Source organism: Phalacrocorax carbo, chromosome 1 (genome assembly GCF_963921805.1).
Source record: "Phalacrocorax carbo chromosome 1, bPhaCar2.1, whole genome shotgun sequence".
Lineage (NCBI taxonomy): Eukaryota > Metazoa > Chordata > Aves > Suliformes > Phalacrocoracidae > Phalacrocorax > Phalacrocorax carbo.
In genome coordinates this window covers 78,579,188-78,604,419 of record NC_087513.1, presented here as the reverse complement: position 1 = coordinate 78,604,419, position 25,232 = coordinate 78,579,188, and the positions used below count along the sequence as shown (strand labels likewise).

General features: G+C 42.4%; 1 protein-coding gene and 1 long non-coding RNA gene across 6 annotated transcripts in view; both read right to left on the bottom strand.

Annotated features, from left to right (window-relative positions):
- Nucleotides 1-5,035: 5,035 nt before the first annotated feature.
- On the bottom strand, nucleotides 5,036-18,157 carry LOC135315135 (uncharacterized). 2 transcript variants are annotated; one of them, XR_010374579.1, is made up of 4 exons: nucleotides 18,001-18,157; nucleotides 16,549-16,586; nucleotides 13,082-13,181; nucleotides 5,036-8,094 (listed from the first exon to the last, which is right to left on the bottom strand). It is a non-coding gene; the product is annotated as an uncharacterized LOC135315135 (long non-coding RNA). The 2 variants fall into 2 exon arrangements; XR_010374578.1 differs by having other exon boundaries at nucleotides 5,036-13,181.
- Nucleotides 18,158-21,716: 3,559 nt separating this feature from the next.
- Nucleotides 21,717-25,232, bottom strand: part of FBLN1 (fibulin 1) — an 81,472-nt gene continuing 77,956 nt past the window's right edge. For all 4 annotated transcript variants that reach the window (XM_064461275.1, XM_064461310.1, XM_064461291.1 and 1 more), the window contains exon 17: nucleotides 21,717-22,864. In XM_064461275.1, coding sequence (XP_064317345.1) covers nucleotides 22,725-22,864 — 140 coding nt within the window. In that variant the 3' untranslated portion in view covers nucleotides 21,717-22,724. The remainder of the gene's footprint in view (nucleotides 22,865-25,232) is intronic.

Below are 25,232 nucleotides of genomic sequence, written 5' to 3'. Positions count from 1 at the left end.
TCCAGTCTGGCTATTGTTTTGGACTCTGCAGCAAGCTATACTCACTCCTTTGATGAAAATAACCCTGGACTTCGGTCTCAGTGCAGATTTGAACTTTACAAATTGGGTCTCCCCCAGCTAACAAAGTGGGCATTTTACTCCCTTTCCTGCTAGCAGTAATAAAACTCCCTGCTCCTGCGCACAGCTGGTAGCATTTTAGTCAGGCAATCCCTATGTAATCTATTATAATTTTTTTCTTCCTTCCACAGTGTGTTGGTCTTCCCAATGGTGAAAATCCACTATTGCCTGGCCATAATTCTCTCTGAATACAGGCTCCAGCAGAGCTCCTGAGGGGAGCAATTCAGGTGCCCAAACACAGATGTGCAGCATCATAATAGGTGATTTAGGCTAGCTGAGGTACCCGTGCTGGGCTGGCAGATACGATGTCAGAGCTATGGAAGATACACAGCAGCCAGAGCCCAGACAGGCTGTAATACAGGCTTGAAAATATCTCAGCTAATTTCAGACACTTTCAGCCTGCCCAGGCAACACCGTGCCATCAGAGGGGCAGATTGCTAAATGCATCATCTAAATGCATAAATAAGTTTGCTGTATACATTATCAAGGGTCAAATACAGGTCATTACATCAGGGTACAGAAACCAGCACTTCAGTTTTTATACTGACATTCCCACCTTTGCAAGGACAAACTTCAGTATGTTGGTATTCCCTACAGGTAACTACCTTATGTATCTTACCATGTCTGCATCTGTCTGCATGTATCAGATTTTCCAATCCTTTTGTCAACTAAATCCACTGGCCTGTGGGTTAAACCCTTCAGAGTAGGGAAGCTTTGTTCCTTTAATTGTTTTGACTTTAGGATTTTTTCCTATCTTGGTTAAGTGAAAACTCTAGCATTATCTACGCTTTGTGTGCAAGGGGAATTTCTCATTAGATAAATTTGGCTGGACCAAGACTCCTAAACCTGCCTCCTATCCCCAGCCAAGAACCCCTATTCACACATCTGCATCCCACTTTCTGTCAAAGACAGCTCAGGAGCTCAATGACAGCAACAAACACAACGGCTGTGGGTCAGACCAAAGGTCTAGCTCTCCATGTCGAACCACAGAGTGTAAGCAGATACCTGGGAAATGCTTAGGTAAACTCAGCCCAGGGTCCCGGGGATTACCATTCTTGGAAAGCAGAGGCTGAGGAGACAGTGCACATGCAGCAGAGACCTGACGTCTCCTTGTGGCTGGGGGAGCAGTAAGGAAGCTGGAAGGGTAAAAGCAGGAAAGCAGCTGCGATACAGAGGGCGCAAGCAGAGATGATGGCCTGCTTAGCCTGGTTTCCATTACCTGCCTTGGCTGAATAAGAGTGAATTTCCTTAATTGCAACAACATTATCTCTGCAAGGGATTGGGCTGGATAGTCTGGCACTCGTTTCTGCCCTTCATTTGTATGCCCTGGGATGTTGGCAAGACAAAATGTTGCATAAATGCATGGGTAAATACACTGCAGTGTAGCATTCGAACTCAACGGGACCACAGCATCACCACAGCATCACCCCTCCCGCACTCCCAGGACTGTACTCCAGATTACAGATCTCACTAGTTTGTGCTGACTCCTTTGAGCATCTGGCCGTTTTCTGCCCACACGGCACAGATCCATTTCACAAAATTTAAACCTCAAATTGAAAATGGGCATAGTAATACATCCTGGAAGGGAGATGTGTGTGGAGATATGCTAATTGCTGATGGATAAAGTCCCAAAAGATGGCACTTATTTCTCCTGGAGAAGATCAAACTTCCTTCTGTGCATTGCAAACAGCTTTTCATATGCAGTCCTTTACAAGCAGCTGTTTACAAACACACTGTCCTGCTTTTTGTACAGATCTGTTGCTAAAAAGAACGCGTATTACGGTTTTAAAGTCACTTTGTTCAGCATCTTACATATTATATATCAATAAAACATAAAAGCTAAAGAAAAACAAAGTAATCCTGGTATTGCTGAAACATACCTAACCCATCTGAACTGGCATCCCTAATCTTATCGCAAGGAAAAAATAAGCAGCTCAAGACATGGTAAAACCCTTTAAGGAAGAAAAACTAGGTTGTCAGTTACAGTGCTACTATTCTGCAATGCCATTTTAATCTAGTTACACAACCAGAAATGAGTAATTAAAGTCACCACAAAGCTTTCTCTGGCTCTGCACTGAATTCATTATTCCCATTTCAAAATATATAATTGCTTAAGCTAAAGTACCCACAGTATTATTGTCACAGCTCTGTGCTGCTGCAGCTAGATAGCATACCTTTAATCTTTCTCAAGCAATATAACTGAAGGCAGACTTTTGCAGCAGAACAGCTTGAATGCCATACCACAATTACATGACAGCCTTTGGGACTGAGAATTGCCTTGGGTTCAGGAGATTTTATATAAATAAATGCTCTTTCTTGAAAAACAAACAGTTAATTTCTTCAGTATTTTAACCCCATTGGCTGCAGGCATTTTTCCTTCAAACCCCATTTTTCATTCTAAGATTTCTTCTTATCACCTCTTTTTGTTCAAAGGTTGTATAACAGTTATGACCAGGTCCCCTTCAGAATATTTGGCCTATCCTAGAGGTGGTATATAATTAGTCTAGTCTAGTGCCTGAGAAGAAAAGGGCCTGGCATGCCTGACAAACTGGGTTTTCCAGGGGACTGAGCGGCTGCAGAGATGCCCGACCCATGAATCCCTCATGACTTAAGGCAGGAATTTCAAAGGTCAGCTTGACACTTTAGGGCCTGCTCCATGGCAGAGATTTAAGCTTCTAGTGCACTTGGTGATGAAAACTTAAGATGATTCAGTACCAAGGAGCCTTGGTGAGATTTGATGGTTTCACCTATAACAGATGTGCACCTAAATTCTACCTGCTTAAAAAGATGTAGTAGCTACGTGCTGAAGCCTAGCATATCCCTATTGACTGAGCATTTTCAGGCTGCTGGTTTTCAAAAGTTTCTCAGTTTTTGTATTTTTATAGATTTCTTGGAGATAAAGTTACCTGCCTGACAGAAAGGCTGTCCCACCTGGGAACAGGGAATGCTTGCTCAGTGGCCTGAGAGCATGCCAGGACAAAAACCACCACCACCACCAGCAACAAAAAAGAGAGAAAGAGAGGGAAATCCATGCTTACTTTAAAATAGGAAAACTGTGAAGTTAGACTTTTCATTAGCAACAGGCAGTGCATCATATGCTCCTCCACAGCAGGATGCATGTTCACCCCCTCTTCTGGCACCCATCAGCTCGGGTCTACAGTCACTCTGATTTGCCACGGCTTTGTGCTTGAAAACATCAGGCTTGTTTTGGCTACAAAATAAAAACTGACCTGAAGCATAGAAAATTTCTAACCAAACACTAAGATTTTGCCAAAAGTCGTAGCGCTGAAGACAGTATCACGTAACAGGGATGTTGAACAGAAGTAACGGTAGGCTGCACTGCCAGCTCCTCCTATAAAGCAGAAAAGAGGAGCTGAGAGTTTGCCTCTTACTATTGATTACCATATTTCCTTTTTTTTGCAGCACAGGGTGCTTTTGATCTGTGCAGCATTCTCCACACTTACAAACATATCTCTGATAAAGAAAACCAATGTGCTTTCAGGTAACTTTAGAAAGTGGTTTAACTTACCTCTGAATTCTCTGCAAAAGTTTACTTTAAAAGGATGGGGTTGGGTTTAAAAAAAAATTACTCAGGCTTTACAAACTGGATGGTCACAACATGACAAGACTTTTTTTTCTTTTTGTTAGAACTTATTAATGCCTAGGATGCAATAGGTCAGTACCAGCTGCTTCACTTCTATAGATGGGATTTCCTAATTGCCACCCCCTAGCAAAAGTTTTCTTTCTTGGGACAGACAGATCCAAAAGGAAAAAAGTGCCAGACCTCACCCAGTCTACAGAGAAGGGGTTAAACTGTATTTCCTGCAATGGCAACCAGGTTCTAGCCACCAGTTGATAAAAAGCCACATTTTTAATTGCACAAAGAACATAACTGAGCATGGGACTGTGGAGGAAGGCTGCTTGCTTTGAGGCCAAAATTTGGACAAAGGAATTATAGTCACTACAAGTATAGGCACACTAAACCATGCGTACCTTACTTCTATGAGAAAGCGAAGGTAATTTTTCTTTACACCCTCGTGCTGTTATTTATAGCTGCTTTGTTGTGCTTATGTGCTCTTTTAAGGTAATGACCTATATACTGGACTGCTAAAAGCACCCGGGTTAAAACAGCTTCCACGGCAAAACAGGGACTTTTTTTTTTTAATACAGACCACGTAAAAGACCTGGTTTACAACACAAGTGCTTAGAGAGTTGCATCAGCCGTAGCGATGGGATAGCAAAGCACCATGCAGGGTTTAGAAAGACTGCTGAGGAGCAGGAGGTTCTCAAACCGGCTTTGAGAAGGAAACCTGTCATGGGGTATATAACCCTCTGAGTATTATGGAGCTGCTCTCTCAGACCCGATTCGAGCCACCAGAACATCTGATCCCCTGATCAAGTCTGAGCTTGGCCAACAGCAACACTAGCTGCTTGTGTCCGTATAAGCTGCAGATTTATACTGCATCATATGTGCACACTTAGGCTTTCCAGCAGTGCCAGATGAAAAGCTTCACTGTGAGCCAGTAAGGGATTTTTTTTCTTTTTTGCTGCGATGCTAAGATTTGGACTGAACAGATTTGTTCTCATAAAAAGCATCTGGATTCTGGGGAAATCACAGTTCTGGGTAAAAAACATAAAAGCTCAGTCCCCAAAGTATTGAGGCTGAAGAAGCAATGCTCAGTTTTCAGTACTCTACCACAACATAATTGAGACAACAGACTCTGTGTCCTATCCCATCATGGACCACTTCCCAACTACAGGGGAAGACTTGTGGCATTATTGTGAGACTGAGTCTGTAGAAGGACTTCAGCTGTTCTAGAAGAAGGAATATCCAGTTTCCCTCTCCCTGGGGAAGCACAATATCATTTCCAAAGAGATATATTTCAAATAACTCAAAGCATAAATAATTTAAATTATTTGGATGATTTTATTTGAATGAGTGAATTTGAAAAAAACTAAAGCTTTCTAAAGAAAGAAGCAATCAATTCAAGAATTGTTGAAACATGTTAGATCAGAAGTCTGTCTTGCTTCATTAACCCGTCTCTGGCAGCCACCGATACCAGGTACTTGGGGCAAGCACATGGTGATTCTTCCCAAGGACACTCTCAGGTGCTCCAGCAACTCACAGCTCAGCGTTCCCAACACACAGGAAAAGTCTTTGACAAACGTATCCCTCCGTGAATTTTACTTCTGGGAGTCTGTGGAGCCTCTTTTGTAACCTTGTGAAGTTTTAGTATCTACAATATCCTGTAGAAGGGAACCCCACAGCTTAATTGCCCATTGTGTGAAGAACCACCTCCTTCTTGTTCATTTACAGTCTAACCTCTGCTAATTATGCACCTATTAAACATCATTTAATCTTTGCTTACATACTGTCAAGTGAATGCTGAAATGGAATATGCTATCACATCTACTGTCATTATCATAGTAGCTAAAGAGGTCACATATAAATGAACCTAGTGTAGGAATATCCCTATGAGACAGCAAGAATGAAAGGGTTATCCGTATTGGCATTTCAGTTTGTACCATTAGTTAATCTCCTGGTTGTCTCCACCTAATGTGCTTCGGTTTTTACTGTGGAAAGGGCAGAGTAATAGCTGGATTCACCCTGGATGAAACTAAATCAAGATGCATACCAAAAGGGCTCCTGATGTGCTCCAGCCTCATGGATGTTTGGTACTACAGATCAGACTAGACTTTTTTACGAAAAAATAAATAAATCTGTAGGGTTTGTGTGTTCGTGAAAAGTGAACATCAACTTCTTACCTTCAGCTGTTTCAGTCTCCAGATCTGATCATTTTACGCTTCAGCGCTTGCTAGTGTAGGCAAAGCCTACACAATTTGCTCCAAGCCATAGAGAACATCAAGGACAGTGTGAAGATAAAGCTCAGCCCTCCTGAGCTGCCTCTTACCTCTTCAAGACATGTAACACAATTAAGTGTGCAGTTATAACCTACTGCATCCAACCATCTTGGGCTACATATGGCCTCATATGAGGATGCACATCTGATCTGTCACCAGCTGCAATCAGACAAGGTGCCCCCCATCACGTGGACCTGCCCCTCTCATCTTTCTTTCCTTCCCACAGAAAAGTGCTTTTATTTCCATCAGTGAGCACCACAGTGACCTGGGACAATTCCACCTAATGGCTTTTGACAGACCAACTTAGTCATGGATGATGATATAACTTGATTAATAATAGGTAAACAGTGCAAATACTGTGAGGCCAGAAATAATATAGGATGGTGATGACAGTCTCTTCGTGCTGAAAGGATGAGTGGCCAGTGTTACTTTTTAAATGAGATTTATTGGCCGTAAGCTGCAGATGAAGAAGCTGCAAGTCATTCCATCAGTAGACTTTCTTCCACTGTTTAACAAGTAATTATTTGCTCTGCTGTGTAGGCATTTTACGGTTAGTTGAATCATATTGCTTGGTATCTTACAGGATATCAGCATTTCTATTCCTCAGTCCCAGCTGAAGAACCAATACAATTGTCAATTTACTTCAAGTTTTATGTATATAATCCTTCATTTAAATTTAAGGGTGGGCAGTGGGAAAGTACAACATTACTTTCTACCAAGTCCAATATATTTTATTTTCATGTTCTAGTCAGGAAAGCATGGTATTTAAAAAATGCCTTGCTGTAAATACCTTAGCACATACTTCTTATTTGTTATACACACAGATTTTGAGGCAATAAGGACAAGTTTAAAAAAAAGAAAAAAGCATTAACATAGCTAAATATGACACATAGCTAATCTTTCTTGACTCTTATGACAATCTCACAAGGCATCTGCAGAGCTTCAGAAATCTGGCCATGTGGAAAATTGTTTCCCATCCACAGAACTTATCAAATATTTATTGTTGGTTTATTTGTTTGGTGGCTTTCTTTTTAATTTTCCCCAAGAGTTTCCTTTTTTGTAAACAAAAAATAAGGTTGATGTGTTATAGAAGGTCTAATGCATTAGCATTGTAGAAGAATCAAACAAAAATAAAATGGGGTGGGGAGAGAGAAAAAGAGGTTCAGTCTTTAATTAAATTCTCTGGTCAGAACTACTGGCAATGGTCCATTGACTTCAGGAAAGCCAATTCAGCCCATGCACTGCAATTGGAAGAGGAGAATAAAAGCGTATTGTCTGGACAAGATATACGTGCAGTGTAAATTTGGACATGGATGCTACTGTTATTTTAGCATGTTGCATTTATGAGCCAAAACCAGGGCTGCAGTTACCTGAGCGCTCCTTATTTGCGTGTGAATTAAGTTTCATATAACATTTGCTAGCTGCAGAACAAAGCAGTGCTTGTTTATATTGACATGCTGGCTTACACGATATTCCAAGGAGCATGGCAGGTACCGAAGAACCAAAGAAGGCAGGGAGGAAGAAAACTTGTGTATGCAACTGGAATTGCAAAGGAAATGAAATAGCAGAACATAATTGCCAGGTTCATATTTAGCCTGTAAACAGTCTACAATATACCTGCTTTTACAAACTCCTCATTCAGAAAAATGTCATGTAAACTCTTTAACATACTGCATGTAATTACATTCTTGAATTTCCTTTAATCTCACATATATGGGACTTAAAACCTATACTGAGGCACCTGTGGTTTGAAGCTGATTTGTTGAACCTACCTGTATCTGATAGTCCCTGACACAGCATTGTAAATTAGTCATGGCTAATTTGGTTATAACTATGTTTTATCTCTTTTTTGTTGTTGTTATGACATCCTCTCTCAGAATGAGCACTATCCTCGCTGCATTTACCTCACCTGTGTATACTTTTCCAAATGTTCATGATCAGGAGAAAAAGCGAACCCCATTACCTTAACCTGAGCCGTGAGCACAGAGAACCATGGAGAACCATTTAGACTTCTAGCCATTTCCTATCCACTGTTTACAAAGACAGGAAAACAAGTATTTGTAGCTCTCTTTCCCTGTCAAATCAAGCCTGCAGCCTCCCTCCCAGTCTGGGGACCTGTCAATACAATAAGATTTCTTTTTCAGACTCCTCTTTGACTAAAGTCCTCAAACTCCGGTCAAATGGAGCAAAACAGGTTGATTTAGAGTTTTGCATCTAAAGCTCCCACCAGTTTCCATAAAAAGTCCCTGATATTGAAGTAAATTCATTTCAACAGCCTTTTTAAGAAGATTCAGTTACAGACCCTTGTTGGCCTCTGGTAAGATTCACTGGGCAACAAATATTGTTGCTAGAATTGAGTTCCTTCAATAAGAGTTTCCTCTGACAACACATTGATGGTCTTTGTTTATTTATGACATACAGATTATGTGGTTTCCTATATTATTCCATTAATTATTTTTTACTTTTGTAAAATGTGTCTGTGTTTGTTATATGTACATTTACACAAAAAAATAATTAAAAGATTCAAGTTATTGGAGACCGATAGAGAATTATTTAAAAGAGTGTTGTTACATTCCTGCTTCATCAATAAGTCATCCTAAACCATATTCTCTACATGCTTTCTGTGAATGGGGGGGAAAAATATCAGTTTAACTCTGCTTTTTCATACATAACAGAAAAATAATAGGATTTAAACTTTCTAGCCTGCTGCTACTAGTTCCTACCTGTAGATCCACAAAGATGGATCCCAAGAGACCCTCAGAAGTACTTCACACAGAGGTCTCCCTGGGCATAGCTGTCGGCAGACTGCGAGGTCTTTTTTTTTTACCCCTGATAAGAGTCAGCCAAGTGATAGCACCTCTCATTCATACACTGGAGTCTGTGGTCTATAAATAACTTACCTGATTTACATACAGGTAGCTATCAAATGCTCTTCTTTCATCTGAGCAGTTACAGTGATACTATCTGGCAGTCACTTAACCACTTAGATGTAAATCCATTGGGCTGAAATTACTTTAATCAGATGAGAAAGGGAAAAGCAAAACCATAAGCTTTCCACTCTCCCCAGCTCCTTGTTCAATCTTTCTTTCTGCCTACATTGTTATTCCATTTTCATCAGTTCTTGGTTGAACATTTTCAGTTTCTTTGCCCCATCGCTTTCTGGTCTGCATTTTCCATCTTCCAGCTAAGTAAGATAATACTGAACAATCTTCTCCAGATTTGCTTCATTGCTTATAGGCACCTTCCTCTACTGATAGCATCTGCTTTTGCTTATCCTCTCCAAGGAGTGTGGTGAGATGACAGAAAACAGCTTTTTTTGTCTACACAATTCTATATTTTTCCCATTATCTCTGTTAGATTAAACCTCATTTTCCCTTTTACAGTGGCTTGTCAACAGAAGGTTATAAAGCCCATCAGCATGAAGCTGTGCTGGCTTTTATTCTGCTGAATTCAGTGGTGAAATTCCTGTTGACAACAATGACTGGATCCAGCCCCGTATGAATAAAGCCAGCTCTTGCCTACTGGAGGGAGGGAAGGGTATTACCAGTTTAGATATGGCCATACCAGCTGTACCCACCCTGTGTCTCCCCACCAGGAGGGCTCGGTGCTTTAGGGTGCCCTGGACCTGGCACTGGGATGGGGTTCAGATGCTGAAATCCAGGTAGTTAGTGACAGCTCCTTGGTCTCCATCCTCTTCCAGAAGGGTGTGGGTCTCCTGGAAGTCCTCTATCATATCCCAGGCTGCACACAGAGGCCTTGGACATTCTGAGACATCTAAAATTGCACTAGAAGCCCATGGTTAAGCAACTGAATTCCACCTGTCAGGTCCTTGCCGACAGTCATATTTCTGACTGATCATCTACCTTCACAGCATGTGATCTTGCAGCCACATGGAAGGGAGCAGGACAAATTCAGACAAGGTTCTTTTTGCTTACCCGTCTGCCTGGGGTCATTGTGGCAGGACTGGGTGGGCTGGCTGAAGGCCACAAGGCACTAATGCACAGGGACTGGTGTGTTGGGGAGGAGCCTCTGCAGCCGAGTACTACAAGCTATCAACTCACCAAATTCCCTGGAGACCCCAGACTGCTCCTTACAGATTACCAGCCCTGTCTCACTTTTATTTCACAGTTGCATTTCAGGTAGACCTGCACCTCCATCAGTAGGTGTTTTCAGACTGAAGAGAGGTGGCTGTTCCAGGGAGCCACTGTTTCCTTAGGGGGTGGCTTGACAACATGGTCTCTGGTCTCCCAGGCTGCCGCTGCCTCTCCTCCCTCCTGCCTGCATGCTCAACCAGCTGGTTCTGCTGCCTGGTAGACCTTTGCTTCCCATCCTCTCACCAGAAGAAAAATCTCTCTCCCACACCAAAAGCAGGTATTTATGTCATTTTAAAGACTTCAGTCAGTTCAAGGAAAGAGGGACCAAGAGCTCCAGGTGCGAGTGTTGCACTACATGGCATTGAACACTTAGAGTGGCTCTGCAGGATTAAACCACCCCTTTGGGACCCTCGCGGCTCAGGATATCCCATTGCAGACTGCAGGAGCCCATGAAAGGCACCCTGTTAGCACATGGTAGTAAGGATCCCTCAGCAACATGGGTGCCAAGCTGGATCTCTGCACAGAGCTCAGGACTGCAGAAGATACTCTTCATTTTGGCCACCCCAGTTATTATTGCCACCTTGCAGTGGTCCCAGCCAGCCTTTCCGTTGTTCCTGTGAAGTTTCTGCATTATGAATTTAAATTATTTCCACAAACTGTCTTAATATTTTAATAGATAAAGCTACCTATTAAGGTTAACCCATTCATAAAATTGTTAACCAATTAATAAAATTTTCTTGTTCTTCCCTGGAGTCTCTGCCACCCAAGGGTTTAGCACAACTTTCATTTATTAACAAAACATCAAAAAGCAGCTTTTTCAGGTACACATCTACATAGTCTCCATAGACAGAAGAAACAGGTAAAACATGGTGTGAAGAGGTGAAACATTTGCCCAAGGTCTCTTAATAATGTTGGGTGCCTGACAAAGCATGAACTTTTAATTAACTTCAATGGACGCCAAATTAGGCTTTTAGTGTTATTGCCAGGAGATGAAATAAAAGTCAAAGTGTCCTGACCCTGGTGTAGTCATGGAGAGTAATTGGATAATATTGCTTTAGATAGCTCGGGAACCCCCCACCGGGCCTCCTTGGCTTGCACTGGAGAAGCTATGCAGACCACTGCCACAGCAGCCAAGCAGATAGGAAGCCCGGTCTGGTACAATAAGCACAGTCAGCTGGAAACAAGTGGAGCCAGTGTGGTTTCCTTGTGCACCTTGTGTTGCATAGAGAGCAAAGACACAACAAACCCTTCCTCATTTACAATTGCATTCCTCCCCTCCATGGCTTATGCAGTTCCCCACAACTGCTGCTGGACACCCCACCTCTGAATGTGCGCAACTGTCCATCCAGCTCTGCCCAGTGCTTCCCAGCTGAGAGGTCAATCCTGTTGGCTCATATTTTTTCCCTCCTCCTTGCTCCAGTAGGAGTGTTTTCTCTATTTCACTAGAACATAACTGACTGCCGTGGAAAAGAGATCAAACCAGGTGTTTCCAGTCCATCTTGCCAACACACTGCCTCTGTTTCAGAGGAGATGGTGGTCCAGAGAAAGGGGGTCTTGAGTTTTGCTGTGGCAATATCAGAGAGCCGGCCAGCCTGTTCTTTGAACTGCTCCTTCTCCCTCCAGTCTCCTTACAGAAAGGCTGCTGCAGAGGCAGCCTCTAGAGCAAGTACTGAGTACAAAACCACCACTAAAGAGAGAGGCTCCTGATCCAACCTCAACTGACCCTTTTGTGCCTGTTGAGAGTCCTGCTGCTGCTGCCTAGGTAAGCCCATCTCTACCCAAGATGTGGGGTTCTGTTTTAGCTCCTGTCTAACCCTGTCTCAGTAAGTTGTTTGTCTGTAGATCTGGGAAATCGTTGGGGGTTAGGGGAGGAGGAAAAGAAAAAAAGCTCATTCTGTCAATGCCCTTCAATGAGAGCAATCTTTCAGCCACCCACGCCTATCAGCTAACTGTGTTTGGCCAGACATCAAAAACAAAGTCAAGCCTGAACCACCAACCATTTCAGTATACCCTTTGCCTAGGAGGAGTTCAGGAAAGCCCACACGTTTCTAAACTGCATTAACGTCCACTTCTTGGCTTGCTAACATAGATGCTTTTCTGCATTTATCTGCCCATCTCATCCACGTAACCTTCTTCACTAGGTCTCTGTCTGACATGGAGCCAGCAGCTCTACAAACACAGCTGCTTATGGAGGCAGAACATCTCCTTTCTGTTTGACACAGACATTGGCAGCTGAAATACTCTTTCCATGTTCCCAGCTGTTCCACATCTGAGAAAGTTAAGGAGAGGGAGGTGGAACAAGGGACAGGTGTGAAGCTTAGTCAGGGTAGGGGTAAAAAGGAATTATAATCATCAACATTTACAGAGAGATCTACAGCCAAAGGTACATGAGTTGGAAAGAACAGAGCTGCCCTGCATAAGTTGAAGAAATATCACTGAAATAAGTCTCACATATAATTCAAGGAAAAAACCCAACTCATTCTTACTAAAGAAAATGAAGTTTACCATGACCCATTAACTGATGGGACTTGATAAATAACCCCAAAACTATGAAATTTAGTGACTTCAAAGGAGGTCTCTAATCTATGAGAGGTGAAGTGCATCCTAAGTTGAAGGCTAGAGAGTCCTTTTTTCTTATGTTTTGTACAGGTGTTCTACAAAGTACTTTATAATCTATTGATAAAACAGATAACCTGATGCTTCCTGGTAGAGCTGGACAAATGGTCACCAGCTCAATATGTACAAACGGACAGCAATTTTTCCACTTTGGAAGGAAAAAACATTTTTTTCTAATTTCTAAATACTAGACAGCTGGCCACAGTTAAAGCACCATCTAGTACTTTCTGGTTAGCCTTAGTTAAACACATATTTGTAATTTTCAAAACCTAAACTGTAGTTACAGAGTTATGATGGTATCCATTACACTGGTGCTTTTTTATCATTATTACAACTTCTGCCCAAAATGCTGGCAGTATTAGGACAATTCAGCAGCGTGTAATTTAACTTACCTCACATCCAGAGTTGAGGGTGGTCCCTCTGCTCAGGTCCAAGGTCACTGGTGGGGCAGGTTCAGAGAAAGTTGCTCTTGCCTTTGCTAGATCAGTCTGACTAGAGGAAACCAAAAGCATTTGTCTTTTATCAGCTCTCCTCCACCACCACTGTGTTGCCTGCGCCACACTCACTCATGTGAGAACAATCAGCTAACGCCAAAATAAAAGAGCTAATCATCATCTTGGGAATCAACCTGCAAAGGTCATTCTGCAAGAATCGCTAGGCCAAGATATTTATCACCCATGGTGTCAGACACAGCTTCTGGGTTTTTTTGTGTTTTTTTTTTTAATTTATTTTTTAATTTAAATGGAGTGAGGGAATCCATTTCCATCAGAGCAGTACCAATGCTAGACTTAAGCTTGGTGTGATCATAAAATAACAGCGCTTTGCCCTCATGGGATCACCAACAGTTTGCATACCCTTAAATCCCAAATTGCACCTCCACGTGGATTGTTGGGCACCAGCTGATGACCTGCCCCCCTCGCTGCAGAGTGGAGGAACTCCTGTAGCTCAGACACTGCTGATGAAGTAAAGGGTAGTGAGTTATGACTCCTGTCTCCTTGCTCCTTGTGGTCAGCGGCTCAGTGAAGTTATGAGGTTACTAGAGCCATGAGCAGATGTGTAAGTGAAGGCGTGGAGGGGCTGGATATGATATATCCAGTTACCAGAGTAGCATCAAGGAGCCCAGATCTTTAATTCTCACTTTTTATCAGTACCAAACCTCATTTCATCCTGAGGTGGAGAATATCCTGATGATATAATCATAAAACTTCTAAGTTGATCATAGTTACCTACATGACATTTAGTTAACCTAGTTCAGTGATTAAGTTCCAGAGAAGAGCTCTTCTTGGGCTTCTGGACACCAATCTGCCCAGAAAGTGACCAGCACTGGTTGCAGGAGAGGAATGAAAGTCCTACCCTACTGTTGCTCAAAGTCCCAGGTCTTCTGATGGGACAAACCAGCTCTGCCAGTTCCCTTTTAACACAGGCAGACCCCAAATGTCTTAAAAACCTAACTGTAGCATGAGTTCATGGAGGGCCCGTGACATTTTGTGGCAAGTGAGAACAGGCTATCAGTAAGACATGGGAATTAGTGCGGGAAACCTCTGTCTGCAAGTGGTGCAGGCTCCATGAGGTGGCTCCTCACGCCCCTGACCCAGTGCCCCTTGCTGCAATATGTTAGACTGGGCCCATGATGAGGGACTGACTGTTTGCTTCAGCAGTACTGGCAGAAGTGTCACCCATGACTGAAGCTTGCAAAGAGCATGGTGGGTCCCCCAAATGGCCATGCAGGCCTGAAGGGCCGCAACAGATACCAGCCAGTTCTCTCATCTGCAGCACACACAGAGAAACCCTCAGAAAAACAGGTCTACAAGCAGAAGGGAGAAAGTATGTTTATATCTTATGTTCATATTGCTTCTCTGCATTAGCCACAGACAGCAGGGATTTAACCTGCATCCTCTGACTCAATGTAGATGAAGCATGATTGATTCACGTATTTGGTTTGCCACAGATGCAGGAAGCTCAGACACCCCCTGTGTGGCCTTTCTTCCCAGACAGAGAAAGAGATAGTGACAGAGTACCATCCCAAATGGGAATACCTTACAGAAAAGGGCTTTTGAGTCTTCCGTATTGCCTCATGCTTCACATTGGCTACTGCACCTTGAAGTGATGGGCTACATGGATTTAACTGTAAGAAATAAGTTTAAAAGAGGGAGGCCATAAACTGTCCTATGGAGGTGCGTCCATGATGGCATATTCTAGATGCGATACAGAGTGCCATGGTAAAACATTTGGGGTATGAAAGCACAGCGTGCCTCTGTCTGTCTGCGGTGACCCCAGGACAGGTTTTCTTTCTGCGGCCCTTCGAGATCTCTTTTCTGGGTCTGGTGGACATGTTTAACTTCAGTTGCTTAGTTACAAGTAAACACTCAGCCAGTGATAGAAAAGAAAAAGATGGATGTGGGGAGTGAAAATAAGAAGAGGGAGAAGAGAATCCAATAAAGGGAAAAGGAGAGGAAAAAAAAGAGATGAAATAGGATAAGGTGAAAGCAAAAAAAAAAAAAAAGGGGCTCATTACAGAACAGATAGCGCATTCTTAGCCACAGCAGGAATGAAAAATCTTTCATCAGATCAATGATTTTGGAGACTTGGTGGGTGTACTTTATGTCTCTCTTGTCTAGTAGCAGCAATTTCCACACAGCCTCACACCTCCTGCGCTCACCACAGGCAGCAGGGAACAAAGGCGCTCAGAAAGCAGAAGTGATGTTGGGAAGGGCTTTGGCATTCCTTGCTGTTGCAGAGCAGGGAGGACCATTCAGCATCAGACCAAACGGGTAATTTGAGGGAAGGGCGTCCTCCACAGGCACGCGGGGCCGCCCGGGGAGCCCCGGCTGTGATGGGCAGAGGCTGAGGTGCGTAGAGGGCAGGCGAGGGTGCGGGACTGCCTGCAGGGAGGTTTGAAACCACAGCCAAATTCAGGACCCTGAGATATAAATCAGATGCTGGTCCCTCTCATTTTTTCTCCTTAGGAAAAACAGTATCTCTTAACTAATGGCTAAGCACACGCTGATCAACCAGAAGTTGCTCTGGCAATTTTTATCAAAACTGCGCTTGCCTCAGACTCGGCCAAGAGAGAACAATCAAGTGTTATTTTCGAGGGTGACTGACTGCACGCCCTTGGAATGAGCATCCCTGGGAGACCTCAGCTGACATCTTTTAAAGAGCCAGCAAAAATCCCAACTTAGGGAAGTGAAGGATTTTTTTTTTTCCTTTCAGAGAGAATGGCCTTTTCCACAAATCAAAAGGAATATGTTTAAATAGTTCTGACTGGGTGTTAAACATACTGAAAAACAAAAGCAAAGTGGCAGCCAATGGACCCAAACTTGAACCTTGCTGTGGAAAACAAATACCAATCAAGGCAGTAGGTATGCCCACAGAAGAAAAAGATTGCAGAATGCTTTTATAAGCAGATTTTGATTTTCTCGAAAAAAGAATCATATTAAGCAGCACATTTATTTATTTTGATTCAACTGAATTCCGACAGCCTTGTCTTGAATTCTGCTTGGAACTACATCGGATTCATTTTGAACCCCCAAAACTTAAGTTACTCTGCTGTATAGCATCGTTTGCTTATTTTGAGATGCACTAGATCATCATACAAAAAATAGATTAAAGTGGAATTTACCACTGCATGAATATTTTTCCTGCTATTCTTATAAATGGTACCCTCGCAATTTACTAGCAAAAAAAGTTAAATGAAACTGGTGGGGGGAGAACCAACCAAACAATTTTCTACGTTAACTCTTACTTTTGTGCTGTTCTAATACAGCACACAGATCATATTCAAAAGACAAGATCAATTTCCAGACACTTGACAATGTCATTTAGACAAAGACAAAATGCAGATAAGGCACGCACTTACTGCAAGCAAGCCGACATCCCTCGGTCGTGTGGCCATTTCTGTAGAGGAAGCATGAGCAATATTTTTACATTCACAAAAGGTCTCTGAAATAAGTCATGGTGACATGATGTAAGGGGAGTTACTACTTGAGAGGCTGTGGAGGAATCTGCTCATCTGATACGTACAGCAAGGCTGGACCCTGAGCCCCGGTACATGCACAGGCTGCTGCGGGTGTTGGTTTGTGAGCCCTGGGACTTCCCATGAAGAAGCCGCCAGAAGGCCCAGCTGTCAATGGGTGCAGGGCCCACGGGAAGCCAGACAGGGTGCATCTGGCCACTGAAACTGGTGTGTGGGTTCTCAAATGCTGGGTGACAGCCAGCATAGCAAACGCAAGGGACATTCCCACAGGACACCTGGTTTTTGACTTCAGGTGGAAGTAAGCTAAAGTAATTGATGTTCCTTTCTCAAAATCCTTGTAGCGCTATTCACTGATTGCTCACAGGGTATTCGTAAACAATTTATTTGTGCAAGTTGCTGTTGTTTCATCAGCAACCTATAAAAGCAGTTGTTCTGACTTGCCTGGTTTCTCAATCTCCTCCACATATTTTCCATGCTCTTCAATTTCTCCATTACCATCAGATTTATTTGCCCATAATGGCAGCTGTGAGGGTACGAAGGCCTGTCACAGCCTTGAATACACCAACAAGCCCTAATTAGCACGACCAACCTGTAATGGCCTTTCTCTGTAACTCTCCCCTACAGCTGCTTCCCACCCTGCTCCTCCTTGGGGCTTGGCCACCCATGCTCCAGGCCAGCTTTGACATAGGGCAGCTGGGTGACACTGAGCTGGCCACTGTGGAGAAAGTGGTGTGAGGAAGGGCTGCCAGAAGCCTCAGCTGGGCCCTGCACAGATCGATCTGGGAGCTGCACTGCAGCCCTCAGCCTTGGTCCTTGCCTGAGCTCTGCTACACATGTGCTGCGCCCAACCATGTCAAACATGGCCAAGCTTCACCAATCCTCAACACGGCCAAGCTTCACCAATCCTCCCCATGGCCTGGGCTTGGCCTTGGTGCTTCCAGCAGCAGCAATATGGGGTTTTCTTGTCCAGGCTTTCATGTCTTGGATTCAGCTGGCCAGTAAATGCTGTCAACTAAGATTATTGTCCTGTTCAAAAAGTGCATCATCTCACAGCATATTTAACAGGGACAGTGCTAAGTGTGTCACCGTTGCTTCTCATGAAATAAATTTTTACCCAACTGCTTCTAAACCTTTATGGAATTTAACTCAGGAAAAACTCAGAATGAGCTTCCCCTGGTTTATCTGTTAATAGCAATTACTCCTGACTGGACACAGGCTAGATTTTGCTGCAATTTCATGGGAAGTTTGGAATATACATGACATTAAAATGTATGTAACATACCTGATTGCAAAGGAAACAGATCCTTTGTTTAACTTCGGTGAAGGACTACCTACCTGGGAAAGCCCATTCCATAGGCAGCACCCCTGGGGTGGGTTTCTTGTCCAGTTGCATTAGTGATCATGCTAGTATCAAGAGTGAGAGACTTGGGAAACAAGCTGTCAAGCTCAGCTGGTGAAGACAAAGGCAATATGGTCATGGCATGAACGGCTCCATTCCAGCAGCTGTGAATTGCTCCTCAGGCCTCAGGATTTCTTGCTCTAAAGAGCTACCTAGCAAACTACACCCATTACGTACATATACGCAGTCTTCTTGTGCAGCATGGATTAACTCCACCACAGAACACAGAAAAGTCATTTGTCAGCGTCCCTGTAAAAGGCTTTTATGGAATGCTAAATCCAAGCTGCTGAAATGTTGCAAGAGGATTGCTAGAGGCTATCGTTCACAGACAATGTTTCTAAGAGCTCACCCTCTTTTCACCTGCCACAGCTGGCACCTACCTTCTTCTGCATCAACAACATTCTCACAAACAGACCAAAAATACAAATACTCATTTAAAAAACAAAGGTAGCAAGATCACATTGACTTAAGAGCAGAGCATATTCTCTGTGTTCAGTGGAACAAACAGCATATGTAAACATCTTCTGACGCTCGCTCCTGGAGGGAGTTGTCTTCACAGGGTGAAATACATACCAGATGATATAAAGCAGCCGGTGTTGAATTGGTGGCTTTGTACCACTCTTCAGAATTAGATATTAAATAATAATCGCATTCACTCAAGTTACCAGTAAGCATGGTTTTAACTGGCTTGAAACATGGGCTGTCATCAGCACTCACTTGCTAATTGAACTACAGATCATTATAAAGAATTACTGTATGTAATCTGGAAATCATCTCTGTTTTAATTCCTTTATATTGGCACGGACGTGAGAACACTACTGCATTGAACCTGCTGCTGTAAAAAGTGCGGTCTATCACGTGTTGGTGACACTGATGTAACTCACTCTGCTCCAGAAGTCAGCGTGGGCCTTGCTTTTCAGTCGACCCCGCATTGCACGAGGCAGGAGATTTCACCAGGGCCATGTTCACAGAACTGATTGATTGCCTGTGTTCAGGCACAGAAGCAGTCACAAACTGCACGGGTGAAGTGGATGCTATAATATTTTTCATGGGCCAAACTCAGGCATCGTGTGATTTTGTGGTTGAGACAGGACCACATTAATGCTGCACAAGCTCCAAATAATGGACGTATTCAAAGTGCTGACCAGCAATTTGCCATGTTGGAGTATTAGTCAGTCACCAGCAGCTTCCAAGAACTACCATGCACTGTAGTTAGGAGAGCTACCCTGGAAAGGCACACAGTATTTCTCTCCAAATCATGAAATGACTTTTGTCATCACTGCACAAGCTTGTCCAGCTATCGTACATGGAATGTACTGATTTATTTGAACACTGTTACGAAACTTGTTTGTTCTCCATCGGTATTGTCCTTGGCTGTCGTGCCCTCCCTCTGCAAAAGGAGTAACTATGCTAGGATTACATACACCACGCTATTTTGCCTTCTCTATCTGCCACTAAATTACAGATCCATCAATAAGTGATTTTTAAACTGAAGAAGTGGAAAGTAGATCAGTCTATCAGTAAATTGATTTGAAATATCCCTGGTTTGTTATTATTTCACTGAGGCTATAGCCCCAATTACTCAGAGCCGTCTATGTGCACTGGATGCTTACTCAGGCAAACTGTCCTGATCCCACTGGAAATAACTCTGAGGCAAGTTTTCCTGCTGTAAGACTTGTCCAAGAAGCAGTCCCTGTAGCACACAAGAAGCCTTCCCATCTACACAGGATGCCTGACTTCTGGCATAACAACTTGAGACCCGCTGCTCCTCCCGTTGGGAATCTGGCTAGCACCTGTGAGCCTTTGCTCATTCGAGTGACTTTTGTCTCTCCATACTCATTTAGTGTCAAATAAGACAGTTTATCAGGTAATTTGATCCTGTGTAGTATCTGTAATTGCGTGTCATTACTACTTATTCTTTTAATGATGTACAATCATTTTTCCAAGGCACACGATACCATTCTGTGTATGACTGAGCAGATGACTCTTAAAAACCAGACTAATGAACACTCAGCAGTCTCGTTGTTCTCGTTATTTTCTTCTAAATGCTCATTTACTTGTCATTCTCTTTCCCTACAATTAAAATGGTTTGAATTTAGATCTAATCAATCCAAAAAATGTGCAGCAAAAGAAGAACCCTCAAAGTGAGTGGGTCTCGGTGACAATTCCATAAGTCCATTCTCCCACTTGAACAGCTTTAACGATTTGCCAATAAAAATTACAAATAGTTTTGTCCCATTTGCAACCAGAGAAACTTTATTTTCACAGGTTTGGATGAGAGAAATATTTAATCTTTCCTATCGTTACTGAATTAACTAGTTTTTCTATGCTGATCTATTAAAAGTTAAGACATGTCACAGTGATTGTGGCACTAAGCACTCTTTGATTTTATTATACACAAAACACAAAATCATCTACTGGATCAACGTTCTCATATGACATCAGGACTATTTAAAAAGCTGCTTGTAATTTTCAAAGATTATTTGGGACAATGTAGGAAAACCATTTTCCAGGAAGTAGTGGTAATCCTTCTTCTATCCTCTTTTTATTCAGAAATGCAGACAGAAGAAGGGGAGAGGGCTGTGTGTGTGTGGTGGTGTGTGGTTTCTCCTTTACAGAAAGAAGTTTGTGAATTAGTTTCTTCATCAGCTGGATCCTAAAATTAGATTTCTGCTGTCCTGAAGTTCTTCCCACTGCAACTAAATACCACTTACAGAGGATATAAAGGATCAAAAATTACAGTCTAGAAAATCAGATGGAAACAGTTTTTGTATTTTTGGTAATAAGGCTACTTACTTTTCCTACACTGGCAAGAAAAAGAACTTGACATTTTAAGGAAAGGCTCCCATCCTCCTTTTATTGGACTGTGTTAGTGTAATAAAACATTTTACTTTCCAGTCTAAATTGAAATTACTTAGTCTAGTAATCCCTGAAGTCAACAGTATCTCATGTGCTTTGGAGTTTTCAAAAATCTCCATTAGTTAGTTGAATGATGAAGGTCACCTGCTATAAATATATCTGCTTCATAGCATTTTTCTGTGCAAATATATAACTATTTATTGAAATCAGAAGGACTCTAGAGGTGGCCACTAACAGCACTGAACATGTCTTAAGATGATGGCATCCTGAAAACCAGGCGATGTATGGGGCTGGGATGCTTTGTAGGTGTGGGGGGAACAAATACTGTCAAGAGGGTACTCTTTAGTCAAATTCTATTTATAAGAATACGTTATCATAAAATCTTCATTTGAGGAGAATGCTGCAGGCAGAGAAGCTTCCTGGCCACAGAGATGTAACGAAGACTTTTATGTCTACACAGTGAAGTTGTTATGGTGTTTTATTTGCAATGGATCAGAGAGGAGGGTCTTCATTAGTCTTATTCAAAGATCATTCAGGTCAATGGGAAGATTCCCTTAAGCTTCAGGGGCTTTTGTGTAAAAGGAAGAGACAAATGCCTAGCGCCAATAATGACCAATGAAATAGTGACTGTTTTGAGTGTACATTTCGTACAGAACATACATATAATTAATTTGCTTACAGGAGACATATTTTTGTAAATTATATGATTTTTCTGGTAAGCAGAAACCATAGCATATGTTTGAGCCTTTCCTATCTGACTTTATTTCCCCATATCTTAACAAACATAACAAACTGAAACATGGAGCTATTTATTTTCTGTTCTGTAATAAGAAAGATACATTACTTTGATGCCCAGAAAATACATTAAACATTCATTTATTTGTGAGAGTTTCATTATATTATTACATATGCCTTGGTTTGGTGCATAGGAAGTGTACAGTTTAACATGCTGATTTTATTACCAACTTAAAAAAAAGGTCTGGAGCTTTACTCTATAATAGACAGGAGATACAGGTCTGAGCTTCCCATGTATTGCTGAGTACAGATGAGACTGGAATTTAAGCAATATGCCTTATCTTTGTAAGAGGTTAATTTCAATGAGAGGTATTTGTTTAATTAGAATCAAACATAATCCTGCAATCAAATAATAAGTACAAAAAAGAGTATTTTTTAATATGTGCAATAGCTTGTTAGTCCCTTACTATTTCTAATTCCTTTTGCACTTCCTCTTGTAGCCGTAGCTGAATGGCGCTTTTTCAATATCTAGGCTAAACTTTTCAGAAATGATTAGCAATTCTGGGTGCCTATTCAGAGTTATCCTACTGGGGTCCAAAAGCGAATATTTGGCACTTTCTGATGATCTTACTCCTTCAAGGTAGTTAATATTGAGGTGAAAGTACTAATCCTTACCAAACTGCTTCCATCCAAAGATACCATATATTCATCCCAATGAACTCTGACATCTGTTCTGTTCCACATTCTCAGTCACTCTGGTTATCCGGCCAAGGAGCAATAGTTAAGATCTGCCTAAACATTTAGAAAAGTTTTACATTTCACTAGGCAGCTGAGCACTCTTACACACTACTTACTTATACAGACAACTACTACATCAGGCTCACTTAATTTGCTCCACCCTATGTCTAATCAACATAATAGCTTGTTATTTGTCTTAAACTATAAACCAAATATTTAAAAATAAAACAAAAGAATCACTATTGGGTTTTACAAACAAGTATATGACATAATTGTGGTAATGATTTAGGTTGGAGTGGCTTGCTTGTCTGGGATTTTACACGGTCTCTCAGAACCAGTACTTGGAGACGAAGATGTGAACATTGACAATGTTACGATGAGATACCACTCCACCCATGACGTAGTTCATCTCCAGTTTCAGGATGGCATGGAAAGGTCCAACAATGGGCCTCACCTGGCGAACTACACCTGTTGGGATAGAAATAGGTTGCTGAGATCAATAAGGGAATCAGACGGGTTTGGATGAGCTACACCTTGTTGCATTTCAGCAAGAGAAAAACTCCCCTTCATTTTCAGTATCAGTGACGAAAAGTTATTTTATCTATGGGATCTGTAAATGGCCTGCATGAAAGTTTGCAAAATAAGAATAAAACTTTGCATGAAGATATCCTGCAGAAGATCTAGAAAGAACACTAAAGTGTTGCTAATGGCAGAAAAGCTATATATTCTGAAATGAGAATTTTTGGTTTACCTTTTAATCAGGGTGATAAACTCTTTAAGAAGTCTGCAACACTGCTTTTTAAGTAGGACATAAGGAGACTTTCCCTAGGCAAGCCAGCACACACATTGCCCTGAGGAGTACATAAGCACGTACACCCAGGAATGCCATGCGACTTCTGGTACTGTGTTGAAAACCACATTTCATTTGGAACAGTAGAAACTGCTTGTAATGGCAATTACGGTGCAGCTTAAAAATCAACACTTTCCCTAAAAATATCTGGTAAAACTAATTTGTAAATTGACAGTGTGTTGCATTGTGAATGGATAACCCCACTGGAAGCAATTGGAATAAAAGGAGGAGAGTTTAATGAGGAAAGGGGGACTATCACAGCGTCTGTCCCTGATTCATGCCTCGCATGGACGGTAGCCATTCCCTCACCAGCACCGGGGTGGATAATGAGGAAGGAAGCGGTAAAGGAGAAGTGAGCTGTGTCTTTTAGGGCTCTAGTCTTCCGGTTTGTTTTACACAGAGGATCCCCAGCGCTGGGGTGGAGCAGGATGGGGACTGCTGGGGGCTGAGCGATGAGGGCCTCAGGGAGGTGGCAGGGCAGGGCTTCTCCAGCCAGGGCTTGTCCCACCACCCCAGCCAGGCAGCAGGGCAGGCCAGGGGGCAGCCAGGTTCAACCAAGGGCCCAGGTCACTGCGCAAGTTCCTGGTGATGATGCAGGGCCAAAGTCAAACTAGGAAGGCAACATATGGGTCAGGTCCAGAAGAAGAGGACCCACAATCATGAGGGAGGTGGAGACCAGCTCTCTTCCAGCACAGCTCAGGCAGGGACTGAAGCTGAAATGGGGCTCCTGGCCTCTGAGCAGAGTATGGGAAAGGACCCTGTGGAGGCTCATCTGGGCTATAAGGTCTTATTAATGCCTTGAAACAATGTGGCTAAACAGAATAGCATTGCAGCATCAGACCTACAAAAAAGCAAGGAGTTTTGCCATTTACTCCAAAGGCTCAGGATCAGACCGTAAGCATGTTCTCCCTTCACAGTTATTTTCTAGGTCCGGTGTTATTATGGTAGGGAGCTATCAAACAGCTCACATCCGAAAGGATGTGTCCAAAAGGTCAAAATCACATAAACCCAAGGTCAGCCAGCAGACACAGAAAGTCTGGCAGAGACCCCCTCCTCAGCCCTCTCCTGCTGACAACTGACTTATCTGACAGGACATTTGATTCAGAAGGAAATATACAGTTTAAGAAAGGATTATTTAAGGTGCATTCCTTCTGCATGCTGGGGGTTATGTTTCACAAGCAGGCAACACACCAGAGCCTTCTCAGAGTCCCAGCCAAGCTCCTAGAGCAGTCCCTTACGAACACATTGGCTTGAGATCTGATGGGAGAGATAAATGTTTGCTTATGCAGGCTGTCAGCACCTTTTTCTAAAGCAGTGATGACATTACAGTTTTGTCCTGTTTAAATACCAACTAATATCTTCAGCATGCAGTAAAATTGCGAACTTTTCACCACATTCACTTTGCTTGCCATATTTGATGAACACACTTTTTAGAGCATCCTTCCCCCTACAATTTATATGTACATACATATATATATATATATGCTTTTTTTTCTTTTTTTTACTTAGTTTTCTTGGCTATTCTCCTGCACCTTATAAAAATGACTGGGCTTGGCCGATGATATATTGACAAAGAAAAGCCTTGCTAAAATTGCCCTCCCTTTAGGGTAGCATTTAAAGCATTTTGCTAACAACACATCACATTATTGCAGGCAGCGCTTTAACTGACAACCACGGAAATACGCAGCATTGGAATCACTCAGTACTGGCAGGCTCTTTAACCTACCCTGTTAGCGGCTCATGCAGTAATCACCAAGCCTCAGATGGCGAAGGTTGCTGTTGCCATTTAGCAATCTTTTTATACTTTCGTGTTCTGCTCTAGTCTAGAAGTGGGATTGCAAACTGTTTATTTCTGACGTGATGCAATTCCATTCAAGATGGTCTCTGCCACAGTATGGCATCTATCTGTACATTATTGATGTAGCATTCAAAGCAACTGGTAACTTTCTCACTCTTGTTTGGATGTATTCTGCTAATAGGTAGAAA